At 38.0% G+C, this 20,880-nt stretch overlaps 2 protein-coding genes across 2 annotated transcripts; both read left to right on the forward strand.

Annotated features, from left to right (window-relative positions):
* The first annotated feature begins 8,267 nt into the window (after window positions 1-8,267).
* prox3 (prospero homeobox 3) lies at window positions 8,268-12,874 on the forward strand. The gene is made up of 5 exons (XM_016469855.1): window positions 8,268-8,524; window positions 9,377-10,919; window positions 11,576-11,683; window positions 11,991-12,191; window positions 12,281-12,874. The coding sequence occupies exons 2-5, from the start codon at window positions 9,411-9,413 to the stop codon at window positions 12,467-12,469; spliced, it is 2,007 nt and encodes a 668-aa protein (XP_016325341.1). The 5' UTR covers window positions 8,268-8,524; window positions 9,377-9,410; the 3' UTR covers window positions 12,470-12,874.
* Window positions 12,875-14,136: 1,262 nt separating this feature from the next.
* LOC107675496 (transmembrane protein 179B-like) lies at window positions 14,137-18,016 on the forward strand. Its single transcript, XM_016469860.1, has 5 exons — window positions 14,137-14,254; window positions 15,378-15,568; window positions 16,471-16,608; window positions 16,739-16,817; window positions 17,608-18,016. The coding sequence occupies exons 1-5, from the start codon at window positions 14,159-14,161 to the stop codon at window positions 17,761-17,763; spliced, it is 660 nt and encodes a 219-aa protein (XP_016325346.1). The 5' UTR covers window positions 14,137-14,158; the 3' UTR covers window positions 17,764-18,016.
* Window positions 18,017-20,880: the final 2,864 nt, after the last annotated feature.

Raw genomic sequence — 20,880 nt, forward strand, 5'->3', positions numbered from 1 at the left:
GCTGCATCTCATACAACAGTAGCTTAAAGAAATGTTCCAGGTTCAATACAAGTTGAAACTGTAAAGGAATAGTTCACCAAAAAAAAAAAAAATGTACTTACCCTCAAGCCATGTAGATGAGTTTGTTTCTTCATCAGAACAGATTTGGAGATTTGGATTTAGCATTGCATCACTTGCTCACTAATGGATCCTCAGCAGTGAATCCCATCAGAATGAGAGTCCAAACAGCTGATAAAACATCACAATAATCCACAAGCAATCCACACATTTGTAAAAAACAAATCCATCATCAAGACATTTTGACTTCAAACTGTCCTCTATAATATTGCTTTCTACAGTGAAAAAAGTTGTCTTGTCTGAATCGGGATAAATATGCACTGATCGAGCACTGTTTACAAGCAAAAACAGTCTGAAACAGTTTTAAATAAGTATGGATTTTGATGTGAAAGGACAACAGGTGATGGACTTTTTCACTGAAGTAAGCATTATTTTGGATTATGGACTAGTATTTTGGCCAGTTTAAAGATTAAAAACGTCTTGATGGATTTGTTTCTTACAAACATGCAGCTTTTCACTTCACAGGACATTAATTCATGAACTGGAGTCATGTGAATTACTTGTGGATTATTGTAATGTTTTATCAGCTGTTTGGACTCTCATTCTGACGGCACCCATTCACTGCAGAGGATCCATTGGTGAGCAAGTTTTGTAATGCAAGATTTCTCCAAATCAAACAAACTCATCTACATCTTGAATGGCCTAAGGGTGAGTACATTTTAAGCAGATTTTCATTTTTGGGTGAACTATTCTTTAACATAACATAACAATGAATTCAATTGATTCAGTTCTTTTTGAATATGGAATATTCGTCTAAATGGCTGTTTGACTATTGTTAAATATTAACAAACAGCTTGCATTGCCTAGGTGATGTCAAACAAAAAGAAAAGCCGTTTGAAAGATAAACTGATGAATTGTGCACAATAGGACCAGGAATAGGTCAGTTTTCATGTCATGTTGACTTTAATGAGTTTGAGTGCAGTTTCTTTAATACATCACCAGATGTTTTGTCTGAACTTGATCAAGACATCAGCGCAGATCAATCCCATCTCTTAGGGCCATCGTGTGTCGTGCGCACTTTGGCTCTGTTTCTGGAGTGGGGTAAAAGGGAAGTAACGAGTATAAAGGACAAAAAAGATTACATAGCCGAAAGAACTAAGGGATGAGAAGAGGATGCGCTTGGTTCATCTCTATTGTCAGTGGATGGAAAATATTCCTCTATTTTCCCTTCTACTCTCTTTCTCGCTCTCCCGTCGGGCTTGTGTATTTGCTGTTTTGGCTGCCTGGGGAGAATGTGGAATGGAGAGATGTTACCGCACCTGTGTGTGTGTGTGTGTGTGTGTGTGATGAAGAGAGTGACAAAAAGGAAACCGGGGGGAGATGGAGTGTGTTTGGGCATTAGCATGCTGAGAGTGTCAGCTCTCGATGTCCCTCTCTCCCCCTCTCCATCCCTCATTCTATCTCTCACTCACCAATCCCTCTCTCCTCAGTGTCCATGGCAATTATACCATCAAAACACTCCAGCCAAAGAGGATAATTGCAACCTGAGTACTGCGGAGAGACTGAGAGGGAGAGTGAGTGAAATTGTGTGTGCGCGAGCGCGTTTTCTCACGTCTGTGGTACCTGTGAGAGCGCGAGTCGGTGCATTATATTGTGTTCCTGAGGTTCTCCACCGCATTGTGAGAGTCATTTCGGTCAAAGATCAAAGAATATGTTTGCGGTGCTGAGAGGACAAGGACAATCCATTGAAGACATGCACACACTCGCAGTTTTAATGATGTGCATTACCGCAGTCAGTTTAGTGAAGCTCAAGGTCAGAGGCGTAAACTCAAAACAGCTTTATTTTTATCAGAAAGCTGCTGAAACAGTGGCTCGACTGGATCCAGCATCCAGTATCGTAACGGTTTAATTTAGTGTTCAGCTGATATAACGCAGATATATACTGTACATGACTCTCCCTAAAAGTCACAGGCCCAAAACAACATTTTTATGAGTAAGTTCCGAAAATTGTTCAAAGGTTTGGGGTCATACATTTTTTTTTAAAGCAATTAATACTTTTATTCAGCAAGGATGTTTTAAATTGATCAAAAGATATTTAAAGGGGTCATATGATGCGATTTCAAGTTGTCCTTTCTCTTTGGAGCATGATATAATTTTTTCTTTTAATAAGGTTTTTATGATCAAATCTTTGATACCATAGAATTTTCATAATCCTTGTCACCAATGTCAATATCAAACTAATACAAGAAAATAATGGGGGGGGAAACAAGCTCACTGGAGAGCTAAAGCTTTTAATAAACAGTCAGTGATGAAATAAGAACAAGAAACTAATTACAAGCAATAGGACAAAAACTACAATAAAAAAGAAATACATTGTGTAAATTAATTAGTCTTCACTGTGTAAGTTCTATCTATCTATCTTACCCAGCATAATGGGTTGATTTAATCCAGCTAATGGGTTTATTCATTTTTACTATATTACTATCTTATTTTTTACTTCATACATTAAATAATGTTTACAGATTAACTTAAATCCTCTAAACTTTTCTAAAATACTCCACACAGCCACAGGTTTGCATGATATCTTCCTTAATTTTCCTTTATTCATCATTTACAGCATTGTTTATATCGTTTTTAATAGGCTATACATATTGCCTATATTTAAACTCGTTTAACAAACATTAGAAGAAAAATTCAACATTAAACAGAAGTAATTCACGTGTGATCGACCAGTCTCTGTTATTCTGTTTCCACCGTAACGTCTGACCCAGGAGCTGCAAAACAACCCAAACACTGGGTTGTTACATTTGACCCAGGAGCTGGGTAACACAAAAACTACCCAAACACTGAAAAAATTACCCAAAAAAATTACCCAAAAGGCTGAACCCAGCATTTGGGTTAAAAAAATATCCCAGGATTATTTAGTGTATATACAGGCATAATTATTAGCATTATCATTATTTATTTATTTTCTTCTTCTAGTTACAAAAGTGATTTAGCCAAGAGCAGTGAGAGATTTTCTCTCACTGTTGTTTGATTAACATAAATGGCAGACAGGACGAATATTGGACAGCTTCCGGATCCAATATACTGTTACACATGCGCCTTCTCTCGCAACGGTTTACGTTCCCTTAAAGGGGTCATATGATGCGATTTCATTTTGTCCTTTCTCTTTGGAGTGTTACAAGCTCTTGGTGCATAAAGAAGATCTGTAAAGTTGCAAAGACTAAAGTCTCAAATCCAAAGAGATATTCTTTATAAAAGTTAAGAGTTAACCACGCCTACCTAAAACGGCTCGTTCGAACACGCCCCCACATGTCTACCTCACTATGTGGGAAGATTTGCATATATGACCCCTTTAAGACCTAAATGACTGTGTTTATGAGGATACTTGCAAAAGCGGGCATGTGGATGCATATAAGTGTTTATGCAATCGGTCAAAGCCAATAAAGCGGCAAAAATTCTCACGCGCTCTATTAGCAGCTGATGCGCGGCTTACGCACTCCTCTCACACAGAAACGGAGACAGCGAGCGCATATAGCTCTGTTGTTTCAACGGCCTAAAATCAGTTGTTTTAAACTGCAGTGCTTAAAAACGCATGCAAACATTAAGTTTTCGTTAAGCAACGTGACGTGAGCGCGCATGCTGTTATTCACGTTTCTGTGTGTAATGCATGTAAGACTGCCGTCATTCAAATGATGAAAACTTATTGCCATAAACAATGTATTTTCCGGCACCACGAAATAAACGAAAGAGCATAATATGAAACGATAGACTTTTAATTTCGTCCATCCGATATATATCGTCATATCGCCCAGCCCTACAAAGAGATGTTCTTTATAAGTTAAGACTCGTCCACGCCCTCCTAAAAGGCCTTGTTTAAACACGCCCCCACATGTCTGGGAAGATTTGCATAACACCGCCCAAATGTTCACGCAAAGAAAGAAGGCATAACTTTGATTCTAGCTCTAGTATTGTTGCCGCCGCCGCCATGTCATGGAGACGCTGTGTGTTTCACTATGAAAGCGAAACTACTTTGTTTTGCCTTCCAAAAGAGGAGACAACTAGATATCAGTGGTTAAGTTGTATTTACGACACTGTTCCAGAACAGTTCAACCCAAATATTCAGATATGAGCAATGCATTTTACGCAGGACGAGGATCGTTTCCTGGGAAAGTAGCCTACAATGCCGGTGTTCTGACAAATAATGCTGACTCACAGCCTGTAAGTAGGCTTTCATATTTAAAGGATTTGCCACTGATGATTCAAATGCGAGTTTTGAGCAGTGTAGAGTAGCACTTGTTGTTTGTCATTTCTCCAATCACAACTGCAGACATGGTTTTATGTTTACGCGGCGCGATGCAACGCAACGCGTAAAAAGACAGTATAAGTCATTATAATCCGTAATTATGTCCCCACTGGATGCAACAAATGCCTCGTTTATAATGGGTTTTAATGGTTTTGTCTCATCGCTCCGGCCGGGACACAGCATCAAAGTATGGTAGGGGCGTTACATTTCCGTCACACGCTTGAGGTATTCGGCCAATCACAACGCACTGGATAGCTGGCCAATCAGAGCACACCTCGCTTTTCAGACCGATGAGCTTTGTAAAAATCAGTGCGTTTCAGAAAGGCGGGGCATAGAGAAACAATAATGTACAGTATGTGGAAAATAATGTGTTTTTTGAACCTTAAACCGCATAAACACATTTCATTACACCAAATACACAAAATAATGTTCTTTTTTAGCAACATCATATGACCCCTTTAATATGTTACAAAAGATTATATTTCTATTCATTAACAACTTTCTATTCATCAAAGGAAAAAACTGTTTCCAAAAAAATATTAAGCAGCACAATCACAAAAAACATAAAAAAAAATCTCAAACAAATATAATATAGATATTTGAACCTATAAATGCTGGTAAAAATAGTTTTTTTTTTGTTACAGTACACTGAAAATGGCTTCGAAACACTTTTCTCTCAGAAACTGATAATAAATTTTTACAAAAAATAAAGAAATGGCAAGGAACACATTGAATCAAATGTGAAATATTGCAGTAGAAAAACTGAAATTATTATGCCAAATGAATTAATTAATTTTAACAAGCAAAACCTTGTTTTAAAGGTCGCTAAAGATATTTCCATACTGGCACTATAGTAAAATGACCATTTCAAGGTCATTCTGCGCAGTTATTGTCTGATAATATCCATTTATCAGCCTGGCTGATGTATGCATCTATAGAATATATCCTCTTTTTTAATATACTATAAACACTCTCACATCCTGCATGTGTGGATTTGTCTTCCTTGGTGTTTTTACGTCTATGTGGTACTAATTCCTGAGCACTCGGTTCATTGTTCTGTCCCTTCAGATTAAATATCCTCTAGTTCAACTGCAGTTGTCACTCACTGTCTCTCCTCAGTCACCTTGCCCAAGGCTGAATGTGTGAGTGCTCTTTTCTCTCATACACACTTTCCCTCAGAGGCAGCCAATGGGCAAACACTTTGCCTGTCCATCGACCCCCTCAAATGTCTATCTCCACTCCTGCTTTCTCTTTCTCTCTCTCCCCGCTGGATACCACATTTTCATTCCGTGCATATTACCGACTCATAATGCAATATGTTTGATCGTGACTCATTCAAATGAGACATTTTGATATGTCTCCCACCATTTGAAAGGATCGACATTCGTGTGGCATTTTTAAAACACTGCTCGCAAATGGCTGCGTCCCTTTGGTGTATTTCATAGCTCTTTGTTAGAATTGCTCATGCATTTTAATATTGTTTGCTGTCAGTCATTTGGCTTCGGTTCAAAGGATTCAGTGTGAGTTGCTAATGTAGTTCAAAAGCCTTTCGGCCTGACCTTACAAAAGGTGTGTTTCCATTGTTTACAGTGCAAATGGACTGTATTAACGGATAAGGAATTTAGCAAGGCATTTAACACCTGCGTTGCACAGTTTTTACAGAGAAATAAATATGAGTCAGAAATGAAACAGACAGGAATCCGTTAGCATTAATGCCACTTGTCAAAGTATGCAGGATGTGTTAATGTCCTGTCTGTACTGTATTTATCCAATATTTATGTTTTTAAAACTTCATTTCAATTACATTTGTTTACTTGGATCGCTCTATAGTCGCAAGCACCTTTTATTAATAAGGCTTTGTGTCACATTTCTTGTTTCCATAACAACAGGGTTATTGTGAACAGTTTGGTTGGTTGAGGGGTATTTCAGTGAAGTGGGGGAGAGAGGGAGTGATGGAAACAATGAAAGAGAGAGAGAAGGGGTGCTATGAAGAGGAGTGGAGGGACCGATAATCAGCTTTCACACATTGATGGGTGGAGGAGTCTCTGATTATGAAGAGCTCTGTTGCTGCTTTTTCATTCTGGCCATGGCATACAGTCTCATAGGGCACATTTGGGGGAATACGTAATCAAAAAAAGGTAAGTTAGAACAACAAAAAACAGACCCTTTAGTTCTGAAATATTGTGTATATTATGTATCAGCCAATTATCTACTAACATGTTTTTATGCACGCTGGTAGATATTCATCCTTTCTCAAAACAATCAATTCTAAGTCAGAAGTTTGTTCAGGCTTCCTGACAAAAATTGTAATCATAGATTTCCAACATACTAAATTCAGTGTTATTATAATCTAGCTCTTATTAGTCATAATTGTCAGTAAAAAGAAAATGCGGGGAAAAAAAGACATAAAAAAAAGAATGTGTGGACAATTCCTATTAGAATTCTATTATTATTTAGAACCTCTCCTAAAGCATTCCAGTGAAAACAAAAAAGAATCATCCACCAAATATGTCCCTATACAAGATAAACAAATTCTTACAGGATTTTTTTTTTTTTTTAGAATCCTATGGAATTTTGCATGATGTTTATCAGAAACCTACTATTGTAATAATATCTTATTTTAATTAACTATAAGAGGATTCAAATTATGAAAGATTTTCTTTACGTTTCTTGTGATATACACTACCGATAAAAAGTTTGGCCTGGTAACAAGATTTATTAATGTTTTTGAAAGAAGTCTCTTATGTGCACCAAAGTTGCATTAATATTGTGTTATTGAATATTGAAAACATTAATATTGTGAAAGAATATCAAAAGAACTGATTCCTATTTTAATAGTTTTTGAAAGATAATTTATTCTTGTGATGCAAAGCTGAATTTTCAGCATCATTACTCCAATCTTCAGTGTCACATGACACAGAAATGTATTCAGAAATCATTCTAATATGCTGATTTGCTGCTCAAGAAACATTTATTATTATTATCAATGTTGAAAACAGTTGTGCTGCTCAATTTTTTAGGGAAACTGGGATCAGATTTCTTTGATGAATAGAACATTCAAAAGAATAGCATTTATTTGAAATAGAATGTTTTGTAGCAAAATCTTTCACTTCAGTGTGTCCTTGCTGAATAAAAGTATTAATTTCTTTCAAGAAATAAAATATTATCCTACTGACCCCAAACTTTGAAGCAGTCGTGTTTAATAGAGGGGCATTTTATCCTAGTGTGAACATGAGCGTGGTGAGCTATATGTGTCGGAAAAGATATAGATTGTGTCTTCTGCTCTAAGAAAATTCTCTCTATTTAGTATCAATTTCAATCATGATAACAATTCCAATTGGATTTATGACTTCAGATGAAACAGAAAGCTTCTTACATTGCTTGAATGAGATATATTACTAATCAATAATTAATTAAAAATATTAGCAATAACTTTAGTAATTTTGGCAGGAAAAAAAGGTCACCATGGTAAATTTACCTTATATGTACATCAGATTATTGTAGTAAATCAGGTCGTTTTTGATTGGTGGACGCTCATAACCAAGCAGTTGCCCCACGTGGAGAGTGTGAGAGTGAAAGCGAGAGAGGAACAGTGAACTGTTTGTGTGTGCATGTTTATGTGGTTTATGAGGACACAAATTTGTATAATAACATGGGTATGACATAGGTATTACAACGAGAAGGTGATTTATGCGGACATTTTCAGTGTCCCCATAATTCAAAAGGCGTATAAATAATTCAGAATGAGTTTTTTTTGAAAATCTAAAAATGCAGAAAGTTTCCTGTGAGGGGTAGGTTTAGGGGTAGGGTTGGTGTAGGGCAATAGAAAATACGGTTTGTACAGTATAAAAACCATTACGCCTATGGAGAGTCCCCATAAACCATAAAAACAAACCTGTGTGTGTGTGTGTGTGCGCGCGCAACGGAGCAGTGGACATCCCTCCCTCACGCCTAGACGCCTACTGGCTGATCACCACGCGATAGAGTGCGTGAGGATGAGAGATGGACAGCGCGAGACAGGAGCGACAGCAATAACAGGAAACTCGGTGGCGCTTTTAACGCTGATGCTGCCGGTGACCAGCGGACACCTCGACAAGACCGACATATAACACGACAGGAAAGCGACCGACCGGGGGATGCTTCCTGACTGACTATTTTGTAAGTTTTTAGATCTTTTTTTAATTCCTTTTTTACCTTTTGGGACATCTGCGTATTTGTTTGTCCTTGTCAAATGCGCCTCATCATTATCTGTTGATTATCAATGAATCTGCGACACGCGCGCACAGAGTTTACAAATGTCCGCTCGTGCGCTCTGCACCGCTATTCGAGCAGGAGCGATATCCGTCTTCATAACGAGAAGAAAACTTTGATGTGAACTCTGCGATATTATTTACAGCGAGTTGGTTCGTGTGTCAGTAATTAACGCAAATCATTTTCTATAATTTGTCCTTCCATCTGTTACTTTTTTCATGGCAGTTAAACGGCTCCATATTCGAGAAGTAATCTGTTGACATCTGTGGCATTTGTGTCAATGAGGGAAAGGCATAAACGTCAATTTAGGAGAGTAATTTCTATTAATCTGATCTTAGGATAAATGAGGTTTTATTCTATCTATCTATCTATCTATCTATCAATCTATAAACAAAACTATTTAGTACTACAAGGTATGAATTAAGTAAAAATTCAGATTTAGAGCTTTGGGACTATGATAATCTCATTAAAATATTTACTGTCTCGCCATCCATATATTTGTGTTGTGCTGAGTATGTGTGTGGGAGAGGGAGAGAGAGAAAAAGAAGGATGAGAGCAATAGAGTCAACAGTATGAACAAACACAGGGTAGAGCTGTCAGCGGATAGATAACGCACACATGCAGAGAGGAAAAAAAAGAGGCGATGATGATGCCGATAACAATGAGAGGATTATGAACCATTTTTAAACCGATCCAAATAGCTGCATTTTTTGTCTGACATTATGCATTAATTTAAAGCAAATTGTGCTCTCTTTAAAGATCCGGAAACCAGATTAGAACAGAAAAGGGGGTAATGGATTCCCCTTCGGATCGATTTCATCAGCAGCCCTCCCAGATGTGTCCCTTCGAACTGTATCGCAGCCTGCCAGATTCCAACCCATCAAACCACAGATTTTCCCCCGGCAGCCTGTCTTCCCACCCGCTCTTCTCCCCTCTCATGCACCCCAACAGCATGTCCCAAAGGTGGGGTAGTTTCCGACAGCGTCAGGGCTTGTTCCCTGGGCTTCTGGTAGATGATGATGTAAGTGAGGAGGACGTGTTTGGGAAAAGAGAGTTTTCCGTTGGGGCTATGCCATCATTGCAGCGCTGTCCGGGAGAACGGGGACAAGGTTCGGCTCCTGAGCCTGGAGACTGGGGGCAGGATTTTGCTAGAGTCAAGAGACTCAGGATGGACTCGGCAGCTAGAAGCGAAGAAGAAATGAGGAGAGAAGGCAAGAGGGGGAGGAAGAGTACTGCTTCGGTTAGAATGGACAAGAGGAGGGGAGCAGAACAAGGGAACAGGAGGGAAAGCAGGGAAGGTAGGAAGCGACAGCGGCAAGAACTAAAGCTTCAGCTGGAGGAAACCAGAGGGAAACTTCTAGAACTCCAGCGCAAGGTGTGGAAAGTGTACGGAGGGCAGGCGGATGATGAGAAAGGAGGAGAGGAAGAACAAGAGAACGGGCTGATCAATCTCGATGAGGTTGCGGAGATGTTTTCCGACAGCGATGATCCGCTCACTGGCAGTGGTTTTTCTCCTCCGCGCTGTTCGTCTAAGAAACCCAATGAAACCAATGGGAATGCTGGGATATTTCCAGAGACCTCTGTGGACCTGGATTTGGAGTTAAATGGTGATCAAGTGTGGCTGGGATGCAGCCTGGTCAGAGGTGAGTGGGAGAGCGCAGAAGGAGGGCAGAAGTTTGCTCAAGCTCTAAAACAGGAGCTGGCAAATGTTGTGGCTCAAGTTATCGACAGAGTTGTCCGTCTCTATGCCGAAACCGACCCCTCAGCTGTCACAATGGCCAGTGTTCCCCAAGAAACCAGCATGACGTTGGATCTAAACCCAGACCAGAGGCCGAGACCTCATCCGGCAGAGCAGGTGGAAGCATTGCCACTTCTCACAAAGAGTCCTCAAGACAAAAGGGCCCCTATTGCTCAGAGTGTGCCCAAGGACCTCCTCCTCCCTCAAGCAAATCCCAGCCTCACTCCACTACCCCAGCCTCCTCTCCCGGCACTTTTACCCCCTAGGAGGAAAGACCACTTCCTGCCCTCCTATCCCCCAGACAACCCTGTTCCCCTGCCCCTTCTTCACTACACCATGCAGAATCTCTTTGCCCGCTCCCTCTCCAGTTTGCCTCTTCATAAGGACTGCCTGTCTGAATCTTTCATGGACTTCCGTTCACACAACTCTGCGTTCCCACCCATCTCTTTGCTGGGCCAGCTAGAACCCTCTCCGTCAGATAGAGCGAGGGAAGGGGGAATGAGAGGAGGCGGAGCAGGAGTGGTAGATGGAGGAGATGCAGCACTCTATCTTGCTGCTGGGTCAATATCCTTTTATAAAAATGATGAAAATAGATACACGTATATAAATATATGTACAATACTGTGCAAAAGTTTGGGGTCAGTAAGATTTTTTTTTTTAAAGAAATCAGTAGTTTTATTCAGCAAGGATGTATTAAATTGACAGTGAAGACATTTATAATGTCATTCAATATTTCAAATAAATGCCGTTCTTTTGAACGTTCTATTCATCAAGGAATCCTGAAGAAAAACATATTACAGTTTCCACAAAAATATTAAGCAGCACAACAGTTTTCAACACTGATAATGTTAAGAAATGTTTCTTGAGCAGCAAATCAGTATATTAGAATGATGGTGATCATGTGACACTGAAGACTGGAGTAATTTCTGCTGAACATTCAGCCATGTCATTACAGCAATAAATAACATTTTATTTAAAATAAATGTTAAAATATATTAAAATAGAAAACAGTTACTTTAAATTGCAATAACATTTCACAATATTACAGTTTTCCCAGTATTTTTGATTTAATAGCCTTGGTGAGCATGAGAGACTTGCTTCAAAATTATTATTAATAATAAAAAACTTACTGACCACAAACTTTTAAACGGTAGTATATATTTCATGTATTTATTTGTTTGTTTGTTTATTTGTACCAAATATTCCTTAACCATCTACACTCTCAGGAAGGGCTCTCTCCGTGCCACCTGAAGAAAGCCAAACTCATGTTCTTCTACACACGCTACCCCAGCTCCAGCACACTCAAGACATATTTCCCTGATGTCAAAGTGGGCATCATTCATATCCTGAACATAAAATAGTATAGCCGTGTGTGCATAACCTGCACAAATTATATGGGCTAATAACTTATTGAATGAATTTACACTGACCTGTATACAGCAGTGTGGCATGGTTTCCTTTTGAAACGGTTTGAATCAATTAGAACAGTTAGAAAATGTCACTACATTTATAATGAATGAATATCAATAGAATTTGTATTGAAATTACATGTAGTGTATTATAATAAAGCTGTATTGGTATCTTGATTGATATTATGCCGGATTTAACTTGGTGTTTCTGTTTTTCTCTACACAGTTCAATCGCTGTGTCAATTCCCAGCTGATTAAGTGGTTCAGTAACTTCCGGGAGTTCTTCTATATCCAGATGGAGCGCTTTGCCCGTCAGGCAGCCAGAGAGGGGTTTGCATCTGCCAGGGAAAGAGCACTCCACCTGGGCAGAGACACTGAGCTTTACCGCATTCTCAACATGCACTACAATAAGAGCAATGATTACCAGGTCAGTGTGTGCATGTGCACATGTGTAAAGGCTTGAGTGGTGCGTGTAACCGTTCAGTTATGTGTAAAAACATCATGCCTATTTTCCAGGTTCCAGAGAGGTTTGTGGAAATATCTGAGGTGGCCCTGAGGGAGTTTTTCTCTGCCATACAGAGTGGTCGGGATGCTGATCCGTGTTGGAAGAAGGCCATCTACAAGATCATCTGTAAATTAGACAGCCCGGTGCCTGACAGCTTCCGTCTGCCCGGCTGCCCCACAGACACTTACCGGATGGGTTAAATAGAGTTTATCACACACACACACACATGCACAGCCACATAAAAACATCGTGCACGGATTGATATCATGAGTGTGCACAGAGCAGTTAACAATTAGTGACAAAGAACCAAGAAGAAAATACTGAATAAGTGGTTTATTATTATCATCATGATGCTCAAATGTATTACTTGTTTAAACATTATCTGACTGATAATTCTACTTTAGTCCAGCATTGTTCCAGTTAGCACTGAAAAATGTTTTGATTATATGTAAAAAAAAAAAATTATCATTTTATTCGCCGTTACATTAATGCTTATTAATTTATCTGAAAATGCAGGCCTGTTTGGCTTTTGATTTTTTTTATATATTACTTGTTACTGTTGCTGAGTTTCTGTGAACCTGTGGTATCCTGTAATAAAAGAAGTCAAACCCTCCTTGCTGTCAGTCAACGCTATGATTTAGTGCTATAGTATAAATTATTATTGTCAAATGTGTATGCAGTCTTACATGACATACTGGCTGAGTACCCTAAACATGAAAATGTCATATGCTCTACTGTGGAAGAGTAAGGAGACCCTGGCTCTCAAATTATGAAATTGTGACAGTTACCCTGAAAGGGTTAGTTCACGTAAAAATGAAAATTCTGTCATTAATTACTCACCCTCCTGTTGTTCCAAACCCGTAAGACCTTCGTTCATCTTCGGAACACAATTTAAGATATTTTTGTTGACATCTGAGGGCTCTCTGACCCTCCCATAGACAGCAAGGTAACTACCACGTTCAAGGTCCAGTAAAGTACCAAGATGATCGGAAATCGAAAAGAAAACAAAAATAACGACTTTATTCCACATTTTCGTCTCTACAGCGCCATAAAAGTCGTCATGACGTGAGCGTGTGGCGTGTGGCTGACCCAGATCCGGTGTGATGACGTCATTACGCCGGATCGCCACACGCTCGCGTCATGACGACTTTTATGGCGCTGTAGAGACGAAAATGTGGAATAAAGTTATTTTTGTTTTCTTTAAGCAAAAAAGTATTCTCGTAGCTTCGTAACTTTACAGTTGAACCACTGATGTCACACGGACTACTTTGTCGATCATCTTGGTACTTTTCTGGACCTTGAACGTGGTAGTTACCTTGCTGTCTATGGGAGGGTCAGAGAGCCCTCAGATTTCAACAAAAATATCTTAAATTGTGTTCCGAAGATGAACGAAGGTCTTACGGGTTTGGAACAACACGAGGGTGAGTAATTAATGACAGAATTTTCATTTTTGGGTGAACTAACCCTTGAAGCTAATAGCCCAGACAACCTGACAGCTACCACCAGTCTACAGTGGAATGAGCTACTGCAGTCAGTACAGATGGTCAGTTCTAGATTTGTTTTGCCAAATTATTGGAAAAGTAAGGGCTTTTTTTAGTGTGGACTGATCTTAACAGAAACTAAAATAGTTCAGTTACAAGTAATAAGGTCTTGATATAATCAATTTATCTAGTTATACACTAAAATCTAGTTAGAAGTAGGTAAAACATTTAAAACAAAACATTTATGTATTTACTAAAATAAGGTGGTATGGTCATTATCATAAATGTGACCTATTTTGATGCTATACTTAAAAATGCAAGGGAATGTGGTTCAGTTGAAGCTTTTGTGCGATCACATGATCGTCGTTAACCCATAATACGTTTTGGGCGGCTGGGTAAAGACACGCTATGGCGCTTCCGTGGCCTCTGCTGCTGGAGCTGCTGCTGTATGGTAGCTGTTTTATCTGCGGGATCGTCACAGCCGCCTCTGTTACAATCTCACAGGTATCTGCTGTTTGTTATTTCATACAGAATACGATAACAGACTTTACCTTGGTGATACACGGTGCTTTGCGCCCGGAAACAAAATGCAAAATGCAAGTTTCAAACTTTGATCATTTTAGCTGAACGATTGTTTACAGTTTACAGCTTTGTTTAGCACAGTTCTTTGCATGGAATGTGTTTTGGTGTTTTCTCTAGCAATATCGACATGTAAAATCATAACTTTCCCTCTGGAGGTATTTTGTGCTTGTACTCTCACGAGTTGCCCTTAAAATCGTCATAGTCATGTGACTGAAGAAAATAAGACCAGAAATGTTTTTAAAAAAGGTCAAGTGTATTTATCCAAGCTGTAGAATAACTAATACGTTTTAAAAGTAAAACCCGGAAGAGAAACTGAAAGTGTGATAGGAGAAGTAACTGATAAATATTCCACTTCGGTCACTCTCTCCACTTCTTTCTGTCACGTGACCATCTGAGAATCTGCTCCATAGAGTAATTGGCTTATTAAAGTCAGATGAGAAGAAAAAGAGTGTAAAAAAAATGTTTGAAGGAGCCTCAGTCAGGTTTCATCCTGCTAGCATAAGGAGAAGATTGAAGGATGTGGTAAAAACAGTAAAGATATTGTCCACCAAGAATGATGGTCTTTATATAGCACAGGCACATTTCACTGAAAATGTATACTTTGGTGTACGTTAAAAAAAAAAAGGCTTAGAGGCACAAATCCTATTTTTTTTTAGATAATAGATATGTTTGATAAACTATTATCTAACATAACATTAAACATCTGAAGTATCTTTGAAATGCATCAAATGTCTATATTCCACTTCTTTTTGATTTTGAGGCATTGAACCAACAATTAACCAACTGCATCCAAAAAAAAAAAATAATAATTTTGACAATTGATTAGATTTATATTCAGTCCATTGTTGTAAAAAATTGAGTAACTTAATTTAAATGTATTACCCCATAGAAAATGAATAAAAAATAAATAAACCGCTCATTTAAATTTTTTTTTTTTGACCTTTAGCTCTATGTTATATCTTATTCATGAAAAGTGTTTACTTTGCTCATAACAAGATGCATTTTTGTAACCCAGAATTTTCTCTTTCTTTTTTCACTTAAACAGGGAAGTTTTGATGGGAAGTGCATGCTGTATGGTTCAGTACGTCTGAACTCCTCATCCATTGCTGTGCTTTCATCCAGTTCTCCCTCCCTTTGTTACTTTGTGTCAGCCATCTCTGTGTGTGTGGCCATCTTCTGCTTTTCACTCACTCTCTACTGGATCTACATCGCCTGTTTTGACGGAGAGGTGAAAAGGTATGTCCAGGAATACAGTAAATCACGTGCTCGTGAGTTTGGTTCAAGAATGAGAACAGGGGTTATCTGAAGGTACCTCCGTTTCTGTTTCCTGTTATGCCGTGCTCTAGTATGAATGGATTGCAGGTGGAACTCATAAAAATAAGTTGTTAGTATTTAGATATGTGACATTGGGGTCAGTGAGTTTTTTTTTTTTAAAGAAGTTTACACTTCTATTCAAGTAAGGATGCATTAAATTGATCAAAAGTGATGGGAACGACTTCAATAATGTTACAAAAGATTTGAAATGAAATCTATTACATCATTTCACTTCTGAACTTTCTAGTCATCAAAGAATCCTTTAAAAAATTATCATGGTTATGGTTAAATATTAAGCAGCACAAATGTTTTCAGATTTGATATTAATAAGAAATGTTTTTTAAACACCAAATCAGCATATTAGAATGATTTCTGAAGGAAATCAAAATATAATCGAGAAAACTTTTTTGTAATAATATTACAGATTGTAATAATGTAATAATATTACAGAGTATTTCTATTTTTACTGTAGGTTAATCAAATAAATGCAGCATTGGTGAGCAAAAATATTAACCACAAAAACATTAACTACAGTTAAATGGTAGTGTATATATATTAATAACAAGCTGTTAATACATCATGGTATAAACAAAATGATCAGCATCTCCTCAATGCACCATTATTAAATGTAAAAAAAAAACTAATTTCAAATTAGTCAGTCCTTGTACTGTCAGAGTTGCACTAAAACTGTTAATCTGTAAGTTACTAGGAATACTCATAAAAATAGTTAAAAACATTAAGATAAAAAAAAATGTAATAATAGCAACACTATTTTTTTTTCCAAAAATGTAATGCAAACATTGTGCAATGTTGTCTGATATCAGAGAGAAATTATGGATGAATATTACTCTTGGCTTGTCTGGAGTCTTCCTCTTCTTCCTCTTGGTGACGGGATGCATCCTGAAAATCGGCCGAGACAGACTGTGTGACTCAGTGCTTCATACAGTGAAAAATATAACCAGGTAAGTGTGAGAAAGAGAGACCTCTGTAATAGCTTTTGATTATTGCAGGCAGACAGTATTGAACATGATGATAACTATAAATGACTTGTGGGACTCATGAGTGTATCTACACTGTTTTGTGCATTTGCAGGTGTGAAGAAGGGCAAAATAAGCCTTGGATGAGCCCTATAAATGGGAGCCAGTTCTACTCCAGACTTCACAGTGCAGAGGTACTGTAGCTACAAACTCTTTTGACCACAAACACAATAGATACTGTAATCGCTTTTCATATGTATTTTGAATTACTTAGTTTTTATTTTTGTATTGTCTGTTTATTTTTAAGTTAGGAATTTTTTTCTGTGTTTTGTCATTTTTATTAGTTTTTTTTTTTTTTTGGTAAAATGTCTTTTTAATATATCTAGTTTTTTATTAATTTTTATTTCAGTTTTAGTTGTCTTAGTATATTAAATTTAACTGATTAAAAATGAAAATTGTTGCTTTGGCAATAGCTAAAAATATTATATATTACACACTACTGGTCAAAAAGCTGCATTTATTTGATTTAGAAATACAGTAAAAACAGTTATATTGTGACGCATTGTTACAATTTAATATACTTCTAGTTTATTCTTCTATTTTAATATACTTAAAAATGTAATTTATTCCTATGATGGCAAATCAAAGTTTGTTTTTTTTTAGCAGCCAATACTGTAGTCCGTAGTGTTACATACTTCAGAAATCATTCTTTAAAAAAATAAAAAAGTAAAATTTGAGAGATGACATTTTAAAAAACAAAATATCTTATAAAATAAAAGATCAGTAGGATAAAATATAGAGAAAAGCTAGATAAAATACCTTATCATGAAATGATTTTTATTATTGGTTATTTATTTGTAAAAAAATAAAAATAAATAGCCATGTCTCCAGTTACAATGCCCTACAAATATCACTTTTTATTATTTGTTTATTTATTTATTTTGGACATCATCTTTAAGAAACTTTTGTTTTTCTCTCTCTCAGACAGCAGTATGGGTGAATTTCTTCTTTTGGTTGATCATAGCAGTTCTGGTCCTGCTCCAGCGTAACAAAGGGTCAGAAATCCGGACAGTAGGAGAGGACCCATCAGCGACCCCTTCTGAAACTGAGCCCTTCTTCAACCACCCAGGACAGTCTTAGTGAACAGAGACACAGCTAATCTATGTCGCTCCACACTAAAGCAGTCTATGTGCCGCCTGAACGCACTCACTCACACATACATGCATACACTCACATTGACAATCGCACTGCTGGCTAGCAGTTGGCTAGCTGAGCCGAGAGGATTTTGGCAGCGCCAGTATACGGTCTTGATTTTGTTCACTAGCATTGCCAAGGGTTAGTTGCCATGGTTACTGATCTGTGGCTGGCAGCACAGACCTGGCAGGTGATGGTGTGCGGTTGCCAGATTGGTGGTGTGACCTGAACTGATTGAGACACCGCTTTATGTAAAGAGATCAAATCTGACAGCATTGTCAGTGTTTTTATAAGCGGTAAAATAATATCAAAAAATAAACTTGAGCTGATACTCAAATCTAAAAAAAAAAAAAAAAGGCTTTATATTTCTACACAATGACTCTCTAGCTAAAACACTTCATGAGTACATAAGTCAATTTAAAGACTTTTGTATAATAACAACAACCATTAAATTGAACCTTATTGACCTGGAGTCAAACCAAGTTAACCACTGTAGTGTAACTTTTAACCTTTCTTAAGTAAAACCTGCTCTATATCAATGTACATTTTCGCCCTCTGCAGTCTGTTTATATGAATTACTCTGTAAATCCCATTGGACAGTGCTCCTATGCCTATTTTGTGGGCCAGGAATGTCCCATAAGTGTTTTCCCCCCTAATTTCACATTTCTCCTACTCATAGTCCTTGGCGTCCTTAACATGGGCAAAACTGCTTGAGAGTGTCTTTCCGAGAGTGTTTGGCTATTAATCTTGTGCCCAGTAGATGTGTCATTTTTTAATGGCTTTTTCCTGCACACAGCCATGGGAGGTAGGAGTGTGTGTGTTTGGGATGACAGGGACATAAATCCATAATTTGGCCTGTGATGGTATCTGCTTTCCATAGGCGAAGTGCCAAATCTGAGGTGCAGCCCACAGCACTAAAGTCCTCAGAAACACAGTGTCCTTGTCCAGTGTCCACTTCATCATCATCAAAACATTTCTCCTCCTCTTTTCGTGCAACTTTTTGTACATTTTCATTTAACTTACTACTATTGTTTTAGATCTGCTGGTTATGGATTATGCACTGTTTTTTTTATGAATACTAAATTTGTTGTATAACCCACTATGTCAGAGTTTATGGCTATGTGAACATATCAAAGCAATTAAATCAACCAAGTGCTTATGGTCTCACAATATGTCTATGTATTAAAGGTGCATGATGAATTCTTTTATATTTTTAATTTAAAGTGTATGGGATTTTATGCTCAGGGATTTAATTCGGCTGCTATATGAAATAAGTATATGAATAATAATTAAAAAAAAAAAAACAAGCCCAGAGAAACAATGGCACCCTTTTCCATACAATTTCAGGCAAGATGTACATGAGTTTGTTTCCACATCTGAACAGATATGGAGCAATTTTGCATTACATTACTTGCTCACCAGTAGTTCTCCTGCAGTGAATGGGTGCCATCAGAATAAAAGTCAAAAAAGATAAAACCTCCAAATAATCCACACAACTCCAGTCCATCAATAAATGTCCTGAGAAGCAAAAATTCACTAAGGAAAGCTTGTAGAATCATTAGAGGACTGCATGTTTGCTCATAATGAAACTTTATTTATATACTTTGAAATTATATAAATAACTTTTTACATTGTAGCCTACTCTCTCTCTCATGCATTCACTTTCTGACGATTCTAATCTGTATGTCCATTAAAATGGTACTCTTTATTTAAAGCTGCTTGCTAAGTTTTCGGGTCTGTCTCTCACGGGCCTCGTAGGCATGCTTTGTATCCAGTAGCTCGTCTAGCATCCGTCGGAGGCGGGCCATGTCCAGCTGTGTGGACTCACAGTGCTCCCTCAGGCTCTGGGTCTCCTCGTGCAGCTCCACTGAGGCTGCAGCCAGCTCCGCGCTGCGCTCCTTGCACTGTATTTGTATTCGGGCAGCATCCGCCAACATGGACTCCACACTGGACACCACCGAATCAGTCTGTGCCTTTGCTATCTCAGTCATCATCTGGCAGAGGGGAAAAAGAGGTGAGCATGTTCATGGGTAAAGACGAGAAGTAAACTGATAATTGAAGGAAGATGCTAATATGGGATGGGATGGATGGATGGGGTGGGGTTGAACTTTTTGGATTTTTCTGATGTCTTTTGAAAGACGTATCTTATGCTCACTGTATTTATTTGATCTAAAATACAATAAATACAACAATAATAAAGTTTCTTTCTTCTGCTTAACACAATATAAGATGTTTTGGATAACCAAACAGTTGCTGGTAGCCATTGGCTTACATAGTTTAAATGCTATGGAAGTCAATGGCTACCAAATAAACTGTTTGGTTACCCACGTTCTTCAAAATATCTTTGTATGTGTTTGTTCAACAGAAGAAACTCATTAGGGTTTGGAACAACAGGAGGGCGAGTACACGATGACAATTTTAATTTTGGGGAACTATCCCTTTAAGATAATACAAACTTTGGCGGCTCTAAAACATAGCCTAGGCCTATATTTTCGTAAAATCATTTTTAAACATGTATTCGCTAGTGTACTCCTAAATATTGAAAAAATACAGATGACTCGTCTTTCACGAGTGTTTTTATTTTAATTTTATTTCTTTATTTTTTTGTGGATCCCAATTCTTTCTACACCTACAACCGACAGAAACTCACGAGCTGCGTCCCAAAGTATAGATGATTTATATACAGTGCTTGTTTGCCAGGGACTGTCATTAAACGCATACTAGCAGACATCAGTCGAGCATTTATTTACACTCGGTCAAAGTGAAAATGCGCCAATCATTAGTCGTGACGCCTCATTATACATCAGCGGATATCGGTTTGAGCCGCCGGGCTTGATGCGGTATCAAGCGGTTTACAGGGGTTTACCGAGCCTAATCTCATCTTCAAATTGCGAACATTACCTACTGTTTAAACACGAGACCCTGTAAAAACAACAGCACGTAAAGTCGTAACAATTACAATGACTTAATACAGAAAGGTGTTGTGAGCGTTTTGTAGCCTACCTGACAACTCAAAACAAACTCTACAGCTCAAAAACGCAAATTACTTTCCACCCTGATCTG

Source organism: Sinocyclocheilus anshuiensis, unplaced genomic scaffold, assembly GCF_001515605.1.
Source record: "Sinocyclocheilus anshuiensis isolate Anshui unplaced genomic scaffold, SAMN03320099.WGS_v1.1 scaffold1968, whole genome shotgun sequence".
Taxonomy (NCBI): domain Eukaryota; kingdom Metazoa; phylum Chordata; class Actinopteri; order Cypriniformes; family Cyprinidae; genus Sinocyclocheilus; species Sinocyclocheilus anshuiensis.

What these genes read in the sequence shown, in the direction of transcription:
- prox3 (XM_016469855.1), top strand. Translation starts at nt 9,411, where the DNA reads ATGGATTCCCCTTCGGATCGATTTCATCAGCAGCCCTCCCAGATGTGT. An exon ending in CATATTTCCCTGATGTCAAA is followed by an intron (nt 11,684 to 11,990) that starts GTGGGCATCATT and finishes TTCTCTACACAG; the next exon opens with TTCAATCGCTGTGTCAATTC. An exon ending in ATAAGAGCAATGATTACCAG is followed by an intron (nt 12,192 to 12,280) that starts GTCAGTGTGTGC and finishes CCTATTTTCCAG; the next exon opens with GTTCCAGAGAGGTTTGTGGA.
- LOC107675496 (XM_016469860.1), top strand. Translation starts at nt 14,159, where the DNA reads ATGGCGCTTCCGTGGCCTCTGCTGCTGGAGCTGCTGCTGTATGGTAGC. An exon ending in CCTCTGTTACAATCTCACAG is followed by an intron (nt 14,255 to 15,377) that starts GTATCTGCTGTT and finishes TCACTTAAACAG; the next exon opens with GGAAGTTTTGATGGGAAGTG. An exon ending in TTTGACGGAGAGGTGAAAAG is followed by an intron (nt 15,569 to 16,470) that starts GTATGTCCAGGA and finishes GTCTGATATCAG; the next exon opens with AGAGAAATTATGGATGAATA.